Source organism: Gekko japonicus, unplaced genomic scaffold (assembly GCF_001447785.1).
Source record: "Gekko japonicus isolate JY-2015 unplaced genomic scaffold, Gekko_japonicus_V1.1 scaffold784, whole genome shotgun sequence".
In the NCBI taxonomy this organism is placed as follows: domain Eukaryota; kingdom Metazoa; phylum Chordata; class Lepidosauria; order Squamata; family Gekkonidae; genus Gekko; species Gekko japonicus.
The window spans coordinates 192,700-213,922 of NW_015164207.1; the positions used below are offsets into that span (position 1 = coordinate 192,700).

Consider the following 21,223-nt stretch of genomic DNA (forward strand, 5'->3'; position numbering starts at 1 on the left):
GGAGCTGTCCCCGGCGCGGCCCCCTCCCCGCTCCCCAGCGCACAGGCTGACCCTCCTCCCGTGTCCCCCTCCCACGCTGCCCCTCTCCACAGGTGGAGGGTCGCCAGGGGACGCTGGGGGACAGGAGGTGCACCGCCCATGTCCCTTGGGCAGCTGGGGTGGGGTGTGTGTGTTTGAGCCGGACAGGTGCAGAACGGCCTGTCGGGAGGAGCCACGCCTGGAACAGCCTGGAAGCCGGGCTGGGGGGGGGGCAACAAAGCCCCTCCCCTGAGCTCCGGGCGTCAGTTCATTAAAAACAGGGCCAGGCGATTTCTGCTCTGACGGTCCAAGGGGGTCCGTGAAAGGAAGAACTCGGCTGCTGTGAGAAACAGAAACCCCAACTCCACCAAGCCAGCCCAAAGCCCGAGAGGACAGGGGCTTCTCCAGCTGTGAGCAGCTGTGGTGGGAAAGGCCAGCAGGTCCCCACTGGGGACGGGAGGAAGACTCAGGTGGGGCCGCCGTGCCGTGCCGTGCACAGGAGCGGAGCGCAGGACAAAGCCTTCAAGACCAACACGGGTTTCTGCAAGGCAATGAGCTTTCGGGTGCACAGCCACACTCCTCCAGATACAAGGACATGGGAATGACCAGCCTGGTGTTTTCCACTTCACTGTACCCGAGGAAGTGTGTGTGCGCGCGCACGAAAGCTCATTGCCTTGCATCACACTTTGCCTCTGCAGCTGCACATTCGCAAGGACACGGGGGAGGCTTCCAGGCTGTGGGTTTCCCCACGCTTCCCTTGCCCCCATTCCTCAACAAGCTGCCCCTCCCTCCATGCCACTGGGGGCCTTTTGGGTTTTTTTTTAAAAAAACCCAGCAACAGCTAAATTGTTATAGAACTGTAATGTTATCATGCTCTGTCTGTTGGGTCCTTGAATGCCCAGCTTCCGTTTTTTAACATTTATGTATTCCTGCCTTTGGGCGAGGTGGGCAAGGCTGACAGTGTGTGTGTGTGTGTGACTGGCCCCCACGATCACCCAGCAAGCTGGCTTCTTTAAAAAAGTAAGTCTCTCTATCCCCTTTTGTGGAGCTGCGGTGGCTCAAGTGGTTAAGACGCTGACCTGCAGGCTGTGGAAGGTCGGTAGTTCAGCAGTTCGAGACCCGAGTGCGCCACATGGCGGAGTGAGCTCCCGTCTCTAGTTCCAGCCCCTGCCAACCTAGCAGTTCGGAAGCAAGAAATTGCAAGTAGATAAATAGGTACCGCTTCGGTGGGAAGGTAACAGCGTTCCGTGCACCTTGGTGTTTAGTCATGCCGACCACATGACCACGGAAACGTCTTCAGACAGCGCTGGCTCTTCGGCTTGGAAACGGAGAAGAGCACCGCAACCCTAGAGTCGGATTCGACTGGCTTTCGAGCAAGGGAAACCTTTACCTTTTTATCCCCTTTTGTGGCAGAGGTAAAAGGGAAAGTTGTAGCTCAGCAGTGAAAAGAACTAGACGTTTCCATTACAGTTTGGTGTAGTGGTTAAGTGTGCGGACTCTAATCTGGGAGAACCGGGTTTGATTCCCCACTCCTCCTCCACTTGCACCTGCTGGTGTGACCTTCAGTCAGTCACAGCTCTCTCGGAGCTGTTCTCTCAGGAGCAGTTCTCGAAAGAGCTCTCTCAGCCCCACCGACCTCACAGGGTGTCTGTCATGGGAAGGGGAAGGAGTTTGTAAGCCACTCTGAGACTCCTTCAGGTAGTGAAGGTCTGGGTATGAATCCAAAGTCCTCTAGTTTGGTGTAGTGGTTAAGGGTGCGGACTCTAATCTGGTTGAACCGGGTGTGATTCCCCACTCCCCCACTTGCACCTGGCTGGATGACCTTGGGCAAGCCATAGTTCTCTCACAGCTGTTCTTGAAAAAGAGCAGTTTCTGTCAGAGCTCTCTCAGCCCCACCTACCTCACAGGGTGTCTGTTGTGGGGAGGGGGAGGGAAAGGAGGTTGTAAGCTGCTCTGAGACTCCGAGTGAAGGGTGGGGTGTAAATCCAATCTCTTCTCTTCTTCTCTAAAAAACCCCTCCACACTGGGAACTTAGGGGCCCAACAGACAAATAGTTATAAAGTCACCATGAAAGCCCCCCCGCCCCCGCTCATGTTTCTGGCCAGGCGGCAGCTGCGACGGGAGAGGCAGGCGGAGCGTGGAGACACAGCTCCTGGGAAGCCCGTCTGGGGTGGCGGCCACAGTGGCCATGTGCTTGCCACAGCCCTGGCTCACATTTATTTATATTTATTTATTTATTTATTTTGCGATTTTTATCCCGCCCTATCCAGTAGCTCAGGGCGGCTAACAACATTGGGGTGCAGGGAGGAGGTGTGGGTCTCCCCTGCCCTGCACGCCCCCCCCCGGCCCACGCCCCCCCCCCAGGCCTCACCTGCCTCCATGGCCAAGACGGTGATGTTGTGCCAGCCGGCCGTCTCTCGGTCCAGCAGCTTGCCCGTCACGATGGTGCCCCTCTCAGGGTCAATGTCGAAGATGTGCTCCAGGTCGGAGCTCTGGTCGATGGCGTACCTGGGCCCCAGAAGAACAAGACGGCTGTGAAGAGGCTGCCAGGGAGGGCGAGCAGTGGGGTGGGTGGGTCCTAGCACAGCAGCCCGGGACATGAGGTACCCCTCCCAGGGGCTGAGTCAGGGCTGTACCCACCATTAACCCCCCCCCCATGTAACGCAACCCCGAATGTGGTGAATTTCCACCATTGATAGGATGCAAACCAACCGCCCGTGTGAATCTTCTCCCCGGCCAGCAGAACGTAGGTTGCTTCCAAAATGTGCCTTGAAGATTCTTTTGGTGAATGTTAGGAGAGCGCCCAGAGATACAGGGGAAGTCTGGTGCTTGGGGGGGGGGGGCATAAAGAACACAGCAGCTGCTGTGGGGGCCCCAATTCCTCCCCCCGAAGCACTGGCCTGCTCAGCATGCGCACCCACCCACTCACCCGTCTCCAGCAGGCACAGCTGGGGCGAGGGAGAGACGGGCTCCGGAGCAGTCCGACAACAGACGGCAAGGCCTTTGGGGCACTGGGCTTGGCATGAGGTGCTGGATGCAGAGTTCACCCCAATGCCTGGGACGCATGGATGGCCCCCTCCACTGCCCTCCCTGGCCGGCCCTGCAACTTGTCGACGCTGGCTCAGGGCCAGCCGTGCTAATCAGAACATGCCACACTCAGGTCACACTGCAGATGGATGGCAGCCTCTGGCATCGGGGTCAGGGGAAGAGGCATCGTGCCAGGGATGCCTGCGAGGAGGTCCCCCTCCTCCCCAGTGGCCGAGAAGCCCACGTGTGCGTGCACAGAATGCCCAAGAGACTGCGTCCCCATCTGCAGCAATGGCAGTGCTGCCAAGAACATAAGAGAACGTAAGAGAAGCCACATTGGATCAGGCCAGTGGCCCCTCCACCCCAACCCTCTGTCACACAGTGGCCAGAAAGACCAGGGGCCATCAGGAGGTCCAGCAGTGGGGCCAGGACAGCAGAAGCCCCCTCCCACTCCTGCCCCCCCCAAGCACCAAGAAGACAGAGCCTCCCTTGCCCCAGACAGAGTGTTCCATCTAGACCTCGTGGCTAAGAGCCACTGATGGACCTCTGCTCCATGTAAGAACACAAGAGAAGCCAATGTTGGATCAGGCGAATGACCCATCCAGTCCAACCCTCTGTGTCACACAGCATGGAGACGAAGATGGGGCAGCCGGTGGGCGAGGGAGGAAGACAGGCAAGCACCGCATTTGCTGCCCCCTCCACCCTCCAATTTGGCTCTTGCTCACTTGGCAATTTGGGCTGGGGCGGAGCCAGCTGTGCCAGTGCTGGGCACCAGGGTTCCCTCTAAGCTGAGTTAGTGTGAGCCTGCTCACAGTTTTTTAGCCTTCAGCTCACACATTTTTGTCTTAGCTCAGGAGCAAACTAATTTATGCAGCAGCCAAATCGCTCGCTCACAGCTTTAATGCCAATGGCTCACAAAGCAGAATTTTTGCACACAAGACTCCATAGCTTAGAGGAAGCATTGCTGGGCACATGCTCCTTCCCCCTCCCTCCTCTTACTCACTCGCAGACCCAGGCTTCCTCTGCCTCCTGGGGAAGGGGGATCAGGAGATGATGGGGCAGGGCAAATTCGGGAGGGAGCGTTTTCCCAAGGCCCCCCCCGCCCCCCAGCTACAGGCCTGTGTAAACCTCTATCATGTCAACCCTTCAGTCATCGTTTCTCCAAGCTAAAGAGTCCTAACCGCTTTAACATTTCTTCATAGGGAAAGTGTTCCATCCCCTTCATCATTCTAGTGGCCTTTTTCTGTGTTATTTGACCATGTGCCGCCCCAGAGAACTACAGCAAGCTTCAAAGTAATGGTAACTCTGTAGAGAGATCGAACTCCCTAAGCTTAAGGAGCCTGTCCTATTTTAACATCTGATAGAGAGAGAGGGACAGAGGATTTGTGTTTTACCCATTTCTTTTGGAATCCCTTGCTCAGTCTGGTGCTGCGCTAAAAACACACTTGTGAACATTTTTCTTTTTAATAAATACTTTATCACTTAAGATGCTGGCAGTGGCTCTGGGTACCACATAGACCTCCACCATCTCAAACACGCTGTCTGAAGAGGGGAGCCAGGGGGAAGGCAGGCAGTTGGCAAGTGGCTGTTCCTCCAGGGGCTCACAAGGTGACCAGGCGCTGGGCAGTGGGAGACACAGAGGCCAGGCCTCAGAGCTCGGAAGGGAAGCTAGGAGCCCTGACCCTCCCAGTGGGCAATTCCTGCAAAGGTCAGGTGGCGGCGGCGGCCGGTTACTAGAGAGAGAGAGAAGCCTCTGAGAAAACCTTGGAAGGCAGGGTGGAAGAGGGCCTGCAGGCCCATTCCAGCACAGGTACTCCAACACAGCCTGTTGTAAGACAGACACAACTGATTGTCACTTACAGCTCACAACTTAAACCGCTCCCACGCAGCATCATTAATAGAAGAAGAAGAAGAAGAGTTTGGATTTATATCCCGCCCTTCACTACCCGAAGGAGTCTCAGAGAGCTTACAAACTCCTTTCCCTTCCCCTCCCCACAACAGACACCCTGGGAGGTAGGCAGGGCTAAGAGAACTCTGACAGAAACGGCTCTTTTTCAAGAACAGCTGTGAGAGAACTATGGCTTGCCCAAGGTCATCCAGCAGCTGCATATGGATGAGTGGGGAATCAAACCCGGTTCTCCCAGATTAGAGTCCGCGCACTTAACCACTACACCACGCTGGCTTTCATGGAGATGGAGATTCTCTTCTCTTTCACGGGCCTCGTGGGGCCCTCAATTCCGTGCTTATGGGGAGCCCTCCCAACTTAAAATAGCTTCTCTCACCAACAAAGACGGACCACCCAACAGAGACACAAACCCAGGGACACAAGCCCTGCAAACAGACCTAGATGCCAACTCTGTCCCCAGATATACTCTGGAAATACTGTTACAGGACCTAATGACGTCAGCAGCACCATCCTGGGCGCATGCACCTGCGCACCGTCCACTTTAATACATGCCCTCAATGCCCTTTTGCTGGACACGTGTTGGTCTCCGTGCAGGAGAATCAAGGCACACAAATCTGAAATCACAACAGTCAGAATACAGCCGGATAACATTTTTATCTCCCTGGACACACCATCACAGAGCTGGAAGTCGCTGTTCTACCAAAAAACTGAAACAAAACTTCAAAGGGAATATACAGTGTGAAAGTGCTGAATTAGAACTCATCGGGAAATCTAACACTACATGTCATCCTGGCTTATGCAGGATTTCCTCACTTATTATAATTTCTAATAACCCAACAAAATCCTCTTTTAGCCACTTTAACAGACTGTTCATAACACGCTGCATCATACAGCGACCCTTTCCTGATGTCAGTCAATTCTCTCACCCTTTAGACCGCTTCTTCTTTAATTAATTGTTCACCTGACTTTATGGCACTTTTATTTATCTTCTCAGCCAGTGAGATAAGCTCTGGCCTCTCCCCTCATCCATGATGGATAACAGCCGAAGCCCCTTCAAGCCCCCTTGACTTATGGCAGGAGGCTCGGGAAATGCTCCTTTACACAGAGAGTGATTAAAATGTGGGATTCACTGCCTGAGCGTGTCGTGATGGCCACAGGCACAGATGGTTATAAAAAGGGATTCCATAGATTCATGGAGGATAAGTCTACCAATGGCTACTAGCCAGGGTGACTGAGGGGAACCTCCACATTCAGAAGCAGTAAACCCCTGAATCCCAGGGCCAGGAGGCAACACCAGGGGAAGGCCTCGGCCTCTATGCCCAGCTGCTGGCCCTCCAGGGGAACTGGCTGGCCATTGGAACCAAGTCGGAGTCCAGTGGCCCTTTTAAGACCAGCAGGGCTCTTCTGATGTTCTTATGGCACCAGGGCCCCCCCTCGCTTCTCAGCCCCTCCCTAAAAGTGAGGAAAATCACTTTCTTTGTTTCTTTCTGCTGCCGCGGGTCAGGACACACACAAGCTCTGACTCACAGGAGTTCATGGGGGAATAAATGTTGTTTGGCTTTGTGGTGCTGCTGGACTTCTGTTTCACTCCCTAACACGTAGCCCAGCCCAACCAGACGGACCCCGACCTGCCAGAAGAGAAGCCCATCCGAGGCGGGGTGGTGGTGACGGCGGCTCTATGGCTCATCCACAGGGGTCATTTCCTGCGGGAGCACAGCTCCGGCAGTAAGGCGCGCAGGGGGCGGGCACATGCAACAAGCCCCGCCCCCTACTCCCAGCAGCCTTCAGTCGGGCCACGAGGAGCAAGAAGCAGCCAGGTAAGTTGCAGAGCCCCCCCACCCCCGCCTTCAGGTACAAGCTCTCCCTCCTCTGTGAGGGCAGATCTGCACATTCCCCCCCCCCCATAGCTAGCAATCCAAAAGAGTCCAGTGGCATCTTTAAGACCAAGTTCTATTCAGGCACAAGCTCTCCCTCCTGTCCCGGGGGGGGTTCCACAAGGCCCAGTCTTATCCCGCACCCTGTTTGACTGGGGTGTCAAACCCTCAGGGGAAATCACCCGCGGTTGTGGAGGAGGCTGACATCAGTAGGCAGAGGACACCCGGCTGCTCTCGCTCTCCGTTCCTCTGTCCAAATTGCCCGCTGATGCCATCGAGGAGGTCCTGAACTCAGGCCCTGCAGTGCCCTGGTTAAATAGCCGAGGGGGGAGGAGGAGCTGAAAGTGGATCCGGACAAGAGGGAGGCGACGCTCCTCCTCGGGAGCAGGGAGGTCTTGAAGGACGTTCCGCCTCCCATGACTCCCCTCCCCCCGCTGACTCCACCAAGAGCCCCCGGAGGGGGTTATTCTGGGTCAATCGGAGAAGCCGGTTAATGCAGCGGCAAAAGCCTCATCACACCCCCCCCCGCTTCACTCAGCCCGGATGATGACACCCCCCCCTCCCGGGACCGGACTGATCTGGCCACGTGGATCCAGGCAATGGTGACCCCGAGGCTAGACTACTGTAATGCACGCCACGTGGGTCTGCCCTGAGAGACAACTCAGAGGCTCCGCCGGCTCCGGAAGGCTGCTCTCCGGCATGAAGAAGAACCTGCGCACCACGGCCCCCTTCTGCAGACACGCCGCTGGCGGCCAATCAGCTGTCGGGTTCAGTGCAGGGATCCAGTTATCCCCCTCCCAAGCCACGTGGCTGCAGGACACACACACACACACACACACACACACACACACCCCGGCGCTGTGCTCCACCATGTCAGCTTGCCGAAGGGGCCGCCCCACAAATGCAGAAGACTGGCAACAGCCCGTTCACAGCGACCCCTCTTTGCTGGGTAGGCCCATAGCTACGGTGGGGGCGATTGGAGGCTCCGCCCCTTCCTTAAAGGGCCCGCCCCTTCCTTAAAGCCCCCCCCCCGCTTCTTCCCAAAAGCATTTAAAGGGACCCTTTAAATACTTTTGAGAAGAAGCGGGGGTGGGTGGGGGGTGGCACGCGCCCCTCTCCCTCCCCTCCTGCCAGATTCAAAGGGTCCCCCAGCAGATGAGGGGGGGCCACGTGCTCCCCGCTGATCAGCTGATGGGCCCTTTCAATCTTGCAGGAGGGAAGGGAGAGGGGCGCGTGCCAGCCCCCCTTCATTATGGCAAATAATGGCAGCCCCACCAGGAAACATTTTGCCCCACAAGCCACAAAATCCAGGCCAGGGGCTGTGAAGCGGCCGGCCTGAGGAGGTCGGGAAGGTCCCTCCACCCCACCCCCAGGGCTCCTTCCATTCCACCGAATGTGCAAAAGAGAGACCCGGGCCAGGGGGGCTCCTCTCGATCGATCGATGGAGGGCTTGGAAAGGCAGTACGAGGGAGGAGGATCGGAGGATCGTGGTCTGCAGCCACCCGTGTTGGTTGTACGCCTCCCCAGCCCCCCCCCCGCCCCCCTTGCTCCCCCCGGGCCAGGGGGGCTCCTCTCGATCGATCGATGGAGGGCTTGGAAAGGCAGTACGAGGGAGGAGGATCGGAGGATCGTGGTCTGCAGCCACCCGTGTTGGTTGTACCCCTCCCCAGCCCCCCCCCCGCTGCATTGTCTCCCGCCTTTGCCGGCCCCCTCCCTCCCTCCCTTCCTTCCTTCCGCATTATGGGGGATGTCATGCTTTAGTCAGTCCTTTTGTTCGTGTTTTGAGCCCTGCTGCATTGTTCTTGCTGTCGGATCAAATGGCTTTTCAAATTTTGTAATCCATCTTGAGACTCGGCAAGAAACGGGGCCCATAAATGAAGTAGACAAAACAAACAACAAAGTCACAGGCCAAGGGAGGGATCTCGTTCCTGCCACAGCACACAACACACACTCGCACGCACACACACACACGGGGCAATGTCAAGGTGCTCCTCTGGTTTCAGAGGTGAGGTGCCCCGACCCTGGTTTTGGTGGCAGGTCCCCGTGAGGCCACATCTGCCTGGAACCCCTGGGGGGGGGGCCCAGGCTGCCTTCTGTGAAGTAAGGGGTGGGGGTGGTACCAAGCTGGTGCCTCTCGACCCCAGGGTGCAGCTTGCTCCCCCAGACTCTACCCTGGCGTGCCCCAGAGCTGCATGCCTTGCTGTGACATGATCGAGGTTTACAAGATGATGCATGGGACAGAGCAGGTAGAGAAAGAAGTCATTTTCTCCCTTTCTCACTGCACAAGAACTCCTTGTGGGCACTCCATGAAACTGCAGAGCGGTCGGGTTAGAACGGATAAGAGGAAGTCCTTCTTCACCCAAAGAGTGATTGACACATGGAATTCACTGCCACAGGAAGTGGTGGCGGCTACAAGCATGGACGGCTTCAAAAGGGAACTGGATGAACATCTGGAGCAGAGGTCCATCAGTGGCTATTGGCCACAAGGTATAGATAGGGGCTCTGGGGCAAGTGATGCTCTGTCATCTTGGTGCTTGGGGGGGCAACAGTGGGAGGGGCTTCTGGAGTTCTGGCCCCACTGGTGGACCTCCTGGTGGCCCCTGGTGTTTCTGGCCACTGTGTGACACAGAGTGTGGGACTGGATGGGCCATTGGCCTGATCCAACATCTGGCTTCTCTTATGTTCTTATGTTTAACTAGAAATAAGGCCCGTTGTGGAAATAAATACAACGAGATCTAGAAAGAGGCTCTGGGAGAGTGCTCTGGCTTTGGGCAAACAGTGTCAGTCTGCTTTTAAAACATGAATCTGGGACCTGCACACCACCAGAATACAGCAGATTCCATATGCAACTGACATTCCAACGGCCTTGTGGGGGGGGGGGAGTTTGAGGTGTGGAATGGACTGAAGTCCAATCAGCTTCCATATGCAAAAGACCAGGTTGTCGCAGCAGTTGTGGTGTGGGCGGGACCCGGGCTTTGCCTTCTGATTGGTGGCGATATATGCTGAGGAGCAGTGCCATCAGCCATACACTAAGGGAGTGCATTTTAGAATTAGAACCTTGGCACCCACTATTCAATTATATATAAGGACAGATTCTCACCAGCTCCAGCTCCCAAGAAGGCCAGATCACGTGTTGGACATGCAAAGCTGCCTTATACTGACTCAGAGCACTGGTCTAGCAAGATCAGTATTGCCCACTCAGATTGGCAGCACTTCTCCAGGGTCCCAGGCAAAGGTCTTTCACATCACCTCCTACCTGATCCTTTCAACTGGAGATTCTGGGCACTGAACCAGAGAGCTTTGGCATGCCAAGCAGGTGATCGGTCTTTCTAGATCCCGTTGTATTTATTTCCACAACGGGCCTTATTTCTAGTTCAATTATATATAAGGAGATTTGCCCTCAAAAATGGGGGAAGCTCCGCAGTCAGGCTATGTGGGGCTCACTCTGGGCAATGATGGAAGGTGGGGGAAGCGTCTCTTCCAGGAGCTGAGCTGCAGCAATGGGGGTGGGGGGGGGGGGGGAGAAGGTTGACAGGGGCACTGTGGAAGGGAAGGCAAAGGAAAGGGAGGCCGTGGGCCAAGGGGCTGCCTGGAAGGCCGTGGAGACTTTGGTCACCTGTTCCCCAGTTTCTCTCTACAAACCTCCGGGACGCAAAACTTGTCCAAAGTCGCCCTTCTCGGGATCCTGTCCCGCTGCGAGGCAGGAGCTCAACAGGCGCCTGGCAGGCTCCTCCCTCCCTCCCTCCCTCCCTCCCCCTCACAGACCCAGGCAGGCCCTGCCCCTGCTTTTCGCTCCCATGCCGGCCGAGGACACCCCCGCCCCCCCCGCCCTCTCCTCCTCTCCCCAAGGCTCCCGCCAGCACCCCAGCCAGTCCAGGAGAGGCCGCTTTACCGGATGGGGCTGTCCGGGGCATCGGGGTCCAGGGCGGTGACCGTCCCCACCACGGAGCCGACCAGCGCGTCCTCCGGCACCTCCATCGGGCCGTGGGGGGGCTGGAACTCCGGCGGCTCGTCCACGTTCAGCACTGTCACCCGCACGATGGCCTGGTCCCGGAAAGTGCCCAGGTCTGCAAAGCGGGGGTCCGTGAACTTGTTCAGGGCCTCCACCACCACCGTGTGCACAGGCTGGGCTTCAAAGTCCAGGGGCTGGGAAGGGCAAAAAGGACGGGGGGGGGGGGAGACACTGCTGGAGGCCGGGCCCAGCAAAAAACCCCCCCCCCAGGAGGGAGCCAGCCGGCACAGCAGCAGCAGCAGGAGGAGGAGGCATGGACTTCCCAGGGCCGGCCCAAAGAGCCCCTCCACAGCAGCAGTGAGGTGGGGTGGGGTGGGGGGCTGCCACAAAAGGGCCTCTGAAAGTATGCACTGATTGCAAAGTCTGCCGGGGTGGTGGCCTTTGGGGCCAGGCCTGAAAGGCATAACTCCCTGGGGGACGTTAACCGGGGGGCGCCAGAGGTCACACCTCTTCTCCTCTCTCCAAATCTCTCCCCAAATGACCAGCGAGTCAGAGTTCAGTTCAGCTGCTGATACGTTCTGGATTTTGAAAAACGGAGACGGGGCTTCTGGGAGAGGCTGAGTGATGCTGGCAACGTGGAAGGGGACCCACCCCCCAAAGGCGCATTCTATACCAAAGCAGGCGGTCAGAGGGCTCAGAGGAACACTTCTGGGGTGGGGGAGAAAGGGGGCCGCGGTCTAGGCAAGGGTCCCAGCCTCCAGCCCCCCCCCCCCAGGCGGGCTCCTGCTGCCCAAGAGAAGCCGGGTTAGCCGTGTCCGGGCACCTACCGACCTGCTTGGCAGCGGCATTGCCATGACCAATGCTCCCTCTGAGCTGTGGAGTCTTGTGAGCAAAAATTCTACTTTGTGAACTACTGACATTAAAGTTGTGAGTGAGTGATACATTAGTGTGCTCTGGAGCCCTGTATAGAAATATTGATTTCTAAAAGCCTCCTGCCTTCTCATGTGATACCTTCTGATAACCCTGTACCTTGTTTCCTCTTACAAGCCAAATGCTGAGGCCAGATGGCCTCAATAGCATGCCATATAACCACACATTCTTTCACACTTCTAAGTGGAAGAGCTAGACTTCAAGGCGCCTGCTTTAAGGCTACATGGGCCATGTCAGGTACATCATGGAGAAGCTGGAGGTTTGGGGCCAAACTCCCAGCCTAACTCCTCACGTCGCTATGACAACTAAGTTTTGGACACACCTATGTCTACTTGCAATTGGCTCCTGGCCAGGGCTAATTTGTGACTAGATTGGGGTTTAATTGTCTGATCCCTTGGAGGAGAGCTCTCTCTCTGTTCCTGCTTGTGAGCTCTCTGATGGACACCTGAAATGCTGTCCTGCCATACTGTCTCTGGGAGAGACAAGGAACTCCTTTGTGAAGCTGAGCACATGGCTGGGGCACAAGGGGGATTTTCCCTCAGAATCCCTTGGTGTCTAACTGGACTGTATACCTGGACATTCTTGGGCTATGGATCATCCTGGTAATTATGCATATCTCTTACTGGGTAGTGAGGGCAAAAACTGCCCTAGTCTTTCTTGTTTTGAAATCCTTCTGGTCTATGCTAAGTTCTGTACTGAATAAACTTATTCTGGTTTCTAACTGGTCTTTGATGTTGTAACTGAGATTCCAAGCCTGTTTTCCTGTGCCTGGCTGGCTGCACGCTACCATTGAGCATTAAGGGTGCATCTCTGAGGAGGTGCTAGTGTATTCTGTCCCAGAGGCTGACCTAAGGCTTGGAATCCCTCCCTTGGGGGAAAGCCGGGACTAGTTAAAAAGGGATTCTTGCGGCTATTGTTCTGAATCCAGAGAGGGCAGCCTACCTTTCTGGGTTGTTGTTTAATGTATTGGAAAAGTGTGGGGTTCCCCCCTCATTCCTGGACAGGCTTGGGGGGCAGAAACCTATACAAGCCCTCCTCCCTGAGCTAAGACAAAAATCTGTGAGCCGGAGGCTAAAAAAACTGTGAGTTAGCTCACAATAACTCAGCTTAGAGGGAACACTGGCCATGACCCCCCCAACAGCTGCTGGGCGGGCCTCCTGTGGGCGCCACCTTCCTGCCAGGCCCACAGGTCCCCCAGGAGGAAAGGGGTGTGTGTGTGGAGGCCTGGGAAGGGGGCACGGAGTATTTTGCCCTGGGACCCTTGGCCCAGCCGAACCCTTCTGCAGGATCCCCGCCGCGGCTCCGAGGCCCCTCCCTCCCGGCCATAAGAGGGGCGGGGGACACCAGGGCAATGGTTCTGCAGAGCCCCCCCCCCCCGGTCTCTTTCCGCTCTCGCCCCCCCGAGAGGCCCCCAGCCCCTCTGCAGAGCCCCCGGCCCCTCCTCAGAGCTGGGCGGAGACGCTCACCTTCTGCAGGGAGAGGAGGGCTTCCTGGGAGTGGCCGTCGGTGGTCACCCGGAAGGCCCCCAGCCCCGCCTCGTCCTTGACCTGGTAGGTCATGTCCGTGTTCTCGCCCACGTCGGAGTCCTCCGCCTTCACCCGGCCCACCAGGGTGCCCACCGGGGCCGTCTCTGCAATGCTGAACTGGTACATCTCTGGCCGGGGAGGGGAGGGGAGGGGAGAGCAGCCATGAAGAGCCGGCATGAAACCTGCACCCTGCCAGAAGTGGGGGTCCCTCGGGGGGGGCTCCTGCCCAGCAGAGTCCTTACACCCTGGAGAAGGTGGGCGAGGGACTAACCACCCTGAGGGGTGGGGTCTGAGCCCCCCCTCTGTGCACAGCCTTCCCCCGAGGTCCATCCCCTTTTGCTTCCCCCGGCCTCTCCCCTTGGCCCCAGCCCCCCCAGCCATGGAGCCCCGCTTGCCCGGGGCCGGCCTTCCCCTGGGCCCTTTGCAAGAGGCACCCCCGCGGGCAGCTCCAGCCCCCCCCCCCGGAGGCCCAGACTCACTCTGCGGGAAGCGGGGAGGGTTGTCGTTCACGTCTGTGATGACGATGGTCACGGTGGTGGAGCCGGACAGGCCCCCCAGTTGCCCCGCCATGTCTGTGGCCCGGATGACCACCTCGTACCGGTCCTGGGTCTCGCGGTCCAGGTTGGCCACGGCAGTCTGGATCACACCTGCAAGAGGCCACGGGAGGGTGCGTCACCGTCTGAACGGCGGGTGGGGAGGGGGGAGCATCTTCCAGCAGACCCTCCTCCCCACCAGCACAAGGGTTCTTTCCACCACAGCCCCACCAAGCTGCCTTTGCTCCGCCTCCCCCTCACTCACTCGCACCCCCACGGCCAGGCCGGGCGCCACAGACTGCGCAACCACCCCCTCCCCCAAGCCTGACCAGCCCACACCATTCCCAGCCCAAAGGGCAGGTGGAAGATGAAGAGACTGGATTTATACCCCACACTTCCCTCGGAGTCTCAGAGCAGCTTACAGTCTCCTTTCTCTTCCCCTTCCCACAACAGACACCCAGTGAGGTAGGTGGGGCTGAGAGAGCTCTAATAGAAACTGCTCTGAGAGTACTTGTAACTGACCCAAGGTCACCCCAGCAGCTGCATGTGGAGGAGGAGTGGGGAATCAAACCCGGTTCTCCCAGATTAGAGTCCGCACTCCTCACCACACTACATCAAACTGGAGCCTTGCCCACCACTCCAGGCGACTCCTGCAAGAGAAGAGCTGCTGAAACACAGAAGCCAGCCCAAGGCCAGTCCAAAAACCAGTTTGGTGGAGTGGTTAAGTGTGCGGACTCTAATCTGGGAGAATCAGGTTTGATTCCCTGCTCCTCCACTTGCAGCTGCTGGATGACCTTGGGCAAGCCATGGTTCTGTCAGAGTTGTCCTTGAAAGAGCAGTTTCTGTCAGAGCTCTCTCAGCCCCACCCACCTCACAGGGTGCATGTTGTTGGGTGGGGAAGGGAAAGGAGTTTGTGAGCCGCTCTGAGACTCCGAGTGAAGGACGGGACATGAATCCGATCCAAGGTATTTAGGGTATGAATTCAAGGTATATAGGGCTATCTTTAGACTATGCTCCTGCAGAGTACAGGGGGTTGGACTAGATGACCTGCAAGGTCCCTTCCAGCTCTAACATTCTATGATTCCTCCTCCTCCTCCTTTTCTTCTTCTTCTTCTTCAAACCAGGCCAGCGTCTGGCAGCAGAGGCCAGCCGGACGCTGCAGAACCAGGTGCCAAAGGGCAGTGGTGAGTCTGCCGTAAAAGAGCCGTTCTTTGGGCTTGGAAAAGAACCTGGCTTGGCCCAGTGCTGATTGGCCAGCCCCCATGTCCGTCATGAAGCTGCCCCCTCCCCTCCTCAAAGCAGGGCTGAGTCCAGCCAGCCCCCTTGTGCCTGTGACACACACACACACACACACCCGTCACGTGCGGGATTTCAAAGTGGCAAAACCAGAGTGGGAAAGTCTTCCGGAAGAAAGCGCAGGCCCCCATGCCAACAGATCGCCAGGCCGACACAGCCGAGGAGGGCCGCTTCCCTGGAGCCCGGGGGAGGAGGGGCAGGCTGCCCCTGGGCAGAGGAAAGCAGAGGGCGCCCACGGCACCCCCCAGCGCTTCCTGGCCAGTGGCGGCTTCTTGCCATCACCCTCCCTAACCTTCAGTCAGTCGGGGCTGGACGAAAGGCCTCCGTCTGGCACTCCGCCTTCCCCGGGGAGACTGGCTGAAAGCGGGTGGGTGGTGGCCCCACGGGAGGGGCGGGAGGGGTCTGCGTGGGGCCCCCCAGGAGCCACAGGCTGTCAGGCCAGTGGGACAAGGGACACGTCAGGCTGGCCGGGGAAAACCCTGGGAGCAGAGGCAGCCAGCGGAGGGAGAGGGAGAAGGAGGAGAGTGGCTCTCTACCCCGTGGCCCTTCACTACCGGAAGGAGTCCCAGAGCGGCTTCCTTTCCTCTCCCCAAGACAGGCACCCTGCGAGGTAGGCGGGGCTGAGAGAGTAGCTCTGAGAGAACTTGTGACTGGCCCAAGGTCACACCAGCAGGTGCACATGGAGGAGGCGTGGGGGATCAGAGTCCGCACTCCTCACCACGACACCACACTGGTGCCCTCCCTCGCCCGCTCCCTTTCGGCCGGCTGCAAGATCTGAGGAGTCTTCCGGGCTGTTTGTTTTCACCGGCCAGGAGAAGCAGAGGCGGCGGCTTTTTAGCAGATCAGATCCTTCTGATGAACTCCGTCTTGGGCTCTATAAATAGCACCCCTGCCCCTGGGGAAACGGGAGAGTTTGGGGGGGGAGGCACACAGCAGGGGGGGGAATGAGCGGAGACGGGCAGGCAGAGTGCGGGCAGGGCAGCTGCCAGGAGGCCGGGGGTGGGCCCCTCTCCTGCTGAGATGCTCCGGTATGGCCCCCTAACCAGACCCTCTGCCCCCTCCCCGTCATGTTTCTCCCCCCCCCGCGCTTTGCCAGGCCCCCTTACGCCCTCCTCATCGGCTGCCTTCTCCGAGGCACAAGGGCCTCCTTTGGCCACGGGTTCCTCTCCCCCGGCCTCTCTGGCTTTGCTCGCTCCTCCTCAGGCCTCCCATGTCCCAATCCCCTCTGCTCTGACAGCAGGGGGCATTCGAGGCATTAAGCTCCACCCTTCGCCCTCTTCCAGGCCAGACCCCCCCCCCCCAAATACAAGTCCCTGGAAGGCAGAGGAGGCCCTCGTGTGTTAGTCACAGCCTTAACCTCCTGCCTTTCTGCCCCATCAGCACCCCCAAGATGGCTGGCCATTAAAACAGCACCATAAAAATAAATCATGAAACGAAGTAAAAGCCAGAACTAAAAATACCCAAATCTATAGTATTTTAAAACCAGCAAATTAAAGCATAAGGCAGGAACGAGGGATGGCGGGAAGACCAGACAAAAAAGACGTCTTCACTTGCTGGTGGGAGACACTGACGGACAGGAACAGGAGGGAGATTTCTGAGGAGGGAGTCCGACAGTTTTGGCACCGTGGCCAGGGAAACCCCCTCGCAGGTGGCCACCCGTCCAGCCTTTAACCAGGGGGGCATCTGGGGCAAGACCGGAGGACGTGACCGCTGGGCTGGGTTCGGGTGGCTGCCTGTGGGAACTCCTCTGGTCCCAAGCCAAGACTGGGCTGACCTGGTCCCTACAATCCACTCCAATCAACATCCTTCCTGGCTGCAGCATTCTGCACTAAGTCTGGTGCCGTGGTTAAGAGTGCAGAGGACTCTAATCTGGGAGAGCTGGGTTTGATTCCCCACTCCTCCACTTGCTCCTGCTGATGTGACCTTGGGCAAGCCGTAGTTCTGATAAGAGCTGTTCTTGAAAAAAGAGCAGTTTCAGAGCTCTCTCAGCCCCACCTGCCTCACAGGGTGTCTGTCTGTTGTGGGGAGGGGAAGGGAAAGGAGATTGTAAACTGCTCTGAGATTCCCTTGGGTAGTGAAGGGCAGGGTAGAAATCCAATCTCTTCTCCTCTTCTTCTTGGGTAGAGCTGGTTTGGTGTAGTGGTTAAGTGTGCGGACTCTAATCTGGGAGAACCGGATTTGATTCCCCACTCCTCCGCTTGGATGACCTTGGGCAAGCCGTAGTTCTGATAAGAGCTGTCCTTGAAAAAGAGCCGTTTCTGTCAAGAGCTTTCTCAGCCCCACCTACCTCCCAGGGTGTCTGTTGTGGGGAGGGGAAGGGAAAGGGGTTTGTAAGCCGCTCTGAGACACCTTTGGGTAGTGAAGGGCGGGGTAGAAATCCAATCTCTTCTTCTTCATCTTCTTCTTCTAAGTGTAGCTTCTGGACAGTCTTCAAGGGCAGACCCATGTAGAATGCATTATCATAGAATCGCAGACTTGGAAGGGGCCCTACAGGCCACCTAGTCCAGCCCCCAGCTCAGTGCAGGATCAGCCTCGAGCATCCCTGGCGAGTGTGTGTCCAGCCGCAACTAGAAGACTGCCAGGGAGGGGAGCTCACCACCTCCCTAGGCAGCCGATTCCACGGCTGAACTATTCTGATTGTAAATTTCTCCCCCTGATATCCAGCCAGTACCTTTCTGCCTGTAACTTAAACCCATTATTGCGAGTCCTCTCCTCTGCTGCCAACAGGAACAGCTCCCTGCCCTCCTCTGACAGCCCTTCCAAAACAAAGTCTGAGTCCAGCGGGGCACCTTTAAGACCAACAGAGTTTTATTCAAGGTGTGAGCTTTCGCGTGCAAGGCACACTTCCTCAGATACACAGAAATGGAAGTTCCAGCAGGCAGAGGGTAAACAGCAAATTAGCATACAACAGAATGGAGATGTTTTAACAGATGCAAAGACCAAACCGGAATAGCAAGCTACCTGTATATGTTCACCATTTGCTTGGATTTAATTACGGGCAAAACACAGTGAAGTGAATAAATCTATATATCTAATAGCCAAGTTGTCCCCTCTGTGCTGATATCTAAATCCGCACACCTGGGGCACCTAGGAGGCAAAGACAATTTCCTGCACACTTGGGGCACTCTCCAGGTGTGCAGAAAAAATCTGAAATGTTGAAAAAACTGTATGGGGGATACTGAAATCCCCCCCCAAAACTAAAAGAGCGTTCCCTGCGCATGTGCAGAGAACGCACTTACCACTAGGAACTGTGGCAGAGCCATGCAGGGCTCGCCACCATTGCTGCTGTCGGCTGGGAGCCACGGCAGTTGCTGCTGTGGGGGGGGAGAAGCCTGGCGCGTCTGGCAGCTAGGAGCCATGCAGGACTTGCTGCCACTGCTACTATCGGCGGCGGCGGCGGGGAGAGCCTTGGAGGGCTGGGGGCCGTGGCAGTCGCTACTGTTGGGGGGGGAGCCTTGGCAGGCCCTGCGAACTGCCTGCTGGGCTCACCTGTGGCCAGCGCTGCCTCCTCCTCCATGCAGAACTCCTGCTGCAGGCTGGCCACCATGGAGCCACGGGGAATACTCCCCCCTGCATCACGGGTCCCGCTTCTTGTGTGTCAAAATGGGAGACGAATGTGTAAATGTATCCTTCTTAATTGCAGAATGCTAAGAGTAATTCTGGCTCAAGCGGTTAAGACGCTGAACTGCAGGCTGTGGAAGGTCAGTAGTTCAGCAGTTCAAGACCCGGGTGCCACATGACGGAGTGAGCTCCCATCTCTAGTTCCAGCTCCTGCCAACCTAGCAGTTCGAAAGCAAGAAATTGCAAGTAGATAAAGAGGTACCACTTCGGTGGGAAGGTAACAGCGTTCCGTGCGCCTTGGTGTTTAGTCATGCCGGCCACATGACCACGAAAACGTCTTCGGACAGCGCTGGCTCTTTGGCTTTGAAACGGAGATGAGCACCGCAACCCTAGAGTCGGACTCAACTGGCTTTCGAGCAAAGGAAACCTTTACCTTTTAAGAGTAATTCACTGAGATCCTATTGTTATGCTCCATTTGTCTCCTCTCGAGCATGGAGGTAACTAACAGCATCCTTTTCATTGAGGTGGTGGGGTGAATGGTCGTGCAGTGTTATGCATCCTCTGCCACCAGACCAGAGAAAGGCATTCCCATATCCACTGCTATTACATTACAATCAGTCCTCACATCTCTAGTCTCACCAAGAAGGGCTATATACCCATCTTTATTTTAGTGTATTTCTTATTTGGAATAGTAGATTTGAATAGTGATTGTAATCTAATGCAAAATGAATATTGGGATGTTTTTCTCTGATCGGCTGACAGAGGAGACATAACTCGCACAAGGTCCCTATTGTGCACATTGTATGATTTGCAATTTTTTGTTGTTGTTCAGTCGCACAGTCGAGTCCGACTCCTCACGACCCCATGGACCAGATCACGCCAGGCCTTCCTGTCTTCCGCCGTCCTCTGAAGTTGGCTCAATTTCATGTTCGTTGCATCGATGACACTGTCTAACCATCTCATCCTTTGCCGTCCCCGTCTTCTTTGACCTTCAATCTTTCCCAGCATCAGGGTCTTCTACAGTGAGTGCTCCCTTCTCATTGGGTGGCCAAAGTATTTGAGCTTCCCGTCTTCTTTGACCTTCAATCTTTCCCAGCATCAGGGTCTTCTCCAGTGAGTGCTCCCTTCTCATTTGGTGGCCAAAGTATTTGAGCTTCAGTTTCATTATCTGGCCTTCCAGGGAACAGTCAGGATTGATTTCTTTTAGGATTGACTGATTTGATCTCCTTGCAGTCCAAGGGACTCTCAAGAGTCTTCTCCAGCACCATAGTTTCTTTGGGCCTGGAATTTATCTTAAACTAATTTTGCAATAAATACATGTATTTTTGATAATCTGTAATATTTATGTTGCACATTTACTGATTTTGACATTGGGCCCCCTAATTTGTATCCATTTAACCTTCCAGGTTCTTAGAATCACAGAATGTCAGAGTGGGAACTGGGACCTTGCAGGTCATCTAGTCCAACCCCCTGAACTCTGCAGGAGCAGAGTCAAAAGAGAGCCCTACAACATACCCGAAAGAGGGTCGTCCAGCCTCCGCTTGAAAACGTCCAGCCAAGGAGCGTCCACCACCTCTTAATTCCATCCTTCCACCCACCACTAGTGCTTCCGCCTTGCGGGGATGATGCTTCAGTGCTAATGCAGAGTCCAATTTGGTATGCACCCGAGCAATTTTAGCTACAACGTTTGGAGCAAAATGGTCCTGGTGGGCCACCGAGTAGGCCACCTCCTCTGGCAAGGCAGATCCCAAGAGGCCCCTGAGTTCTGCCGGCCGGCCCTGTGCAGCCGCACTGGGGGTGGGGGTGGGGTCTGTTGCTGCCACCCCTGCCACGGAGGCGGCTTCCAAGGGAGCTCCAGCCTGTCTGTTCTTGGAGTCATCCCAAAGAGTCTTCCTCCAGGGTCGCTAGGCTCTTTCCCACATCTGGTCATCCTCCGCAGCCCTTCCGTAAACGGCGAGGGGGGGGGGCTCTGAGGCCAGGGGGTCGGTGCAGCCGTGTAGGCCTCCTAGGACAGCCCAGGCACTGACAGGAGCACCGACCCTCTCCCACCCAAGTCTCCCTGATGCCTGCCCGGTCAGCCTTCTCATCCAGGAATAAATCCTGACCTGGCATTTAACAGCAAGATTTTATGGCCCGGAGGACTGCGGATCTGATCAGCGGCCCCACCCATGGCCAGAACGGGCAGCAGCAGCAGCAGCAGCAGCAGCAGGCAAAGGTCTGCCCGTCCCCCTTCCCTGGCCTGCTCTCCCCCCCTCCCGCCACCCCACACGCTAGGAATGGTGGCACCCCCCTCCCCCCACCTGCATGTCCCTCCAACCGGCACAGGAGACAGCAGGGAAGGGCTGAGAGCCACGGAGAAAGCAGGAGGAGAGAGAGAGAGAGGCCGCGGGACCCCAGTCCAGAGAGCAGAGACACCCCCCCACACACACACACACACAGGTGCGCCAAGGACAGGCACGACGGGGAGTCCGTGCGGAAGCCCCCGCCCTCCCCCATTCTGGTCGAAGGGTCTGGGAAGGACCCCGGAGAGTCTCAGGGGCGGGCCCTCAAGGGGAAGGGATGCTGTCCCTGAAGCCCTGAGGGGCGGGCGGGGGGGGGTT

At 56.9% G+C, this 21,223-nt stretch overlaps 1 protein-coding gene across 1 annotated transcript in view; it reads right to left on the reverse strand.

Annotated features, from left to right (window-relative positions):
- Positions 1-21,223, reverse strand: part of CDH22 (cadherin 22) — a 92,303-nt gene that overhangs the window by 17,634 nt on the left and 53,446 nt on the right. Inside the window, exons 4-7 of the mRNA XM_015408415.1 lie at positions 13,713-13,880; positions 13,174-13,361; positions 10,718-10,971; positions 2,390-2,526 (exon numbers count right to left, since the gene is read on the reverse strand). Of these exons, the coding sequence (XP_015263901.1) occupies positions 2,390-2,526; positions 10,718-10,971; positions 13,174-13,361; positions 13,713-13,880 (747 nt within the window). The remainder of the gene's footprint in view (positions 1-2,389; positions 2,527-10,717; positions 10,972-13,173; positions 13,362-13,712; positions 13,881-21,223) is intronic.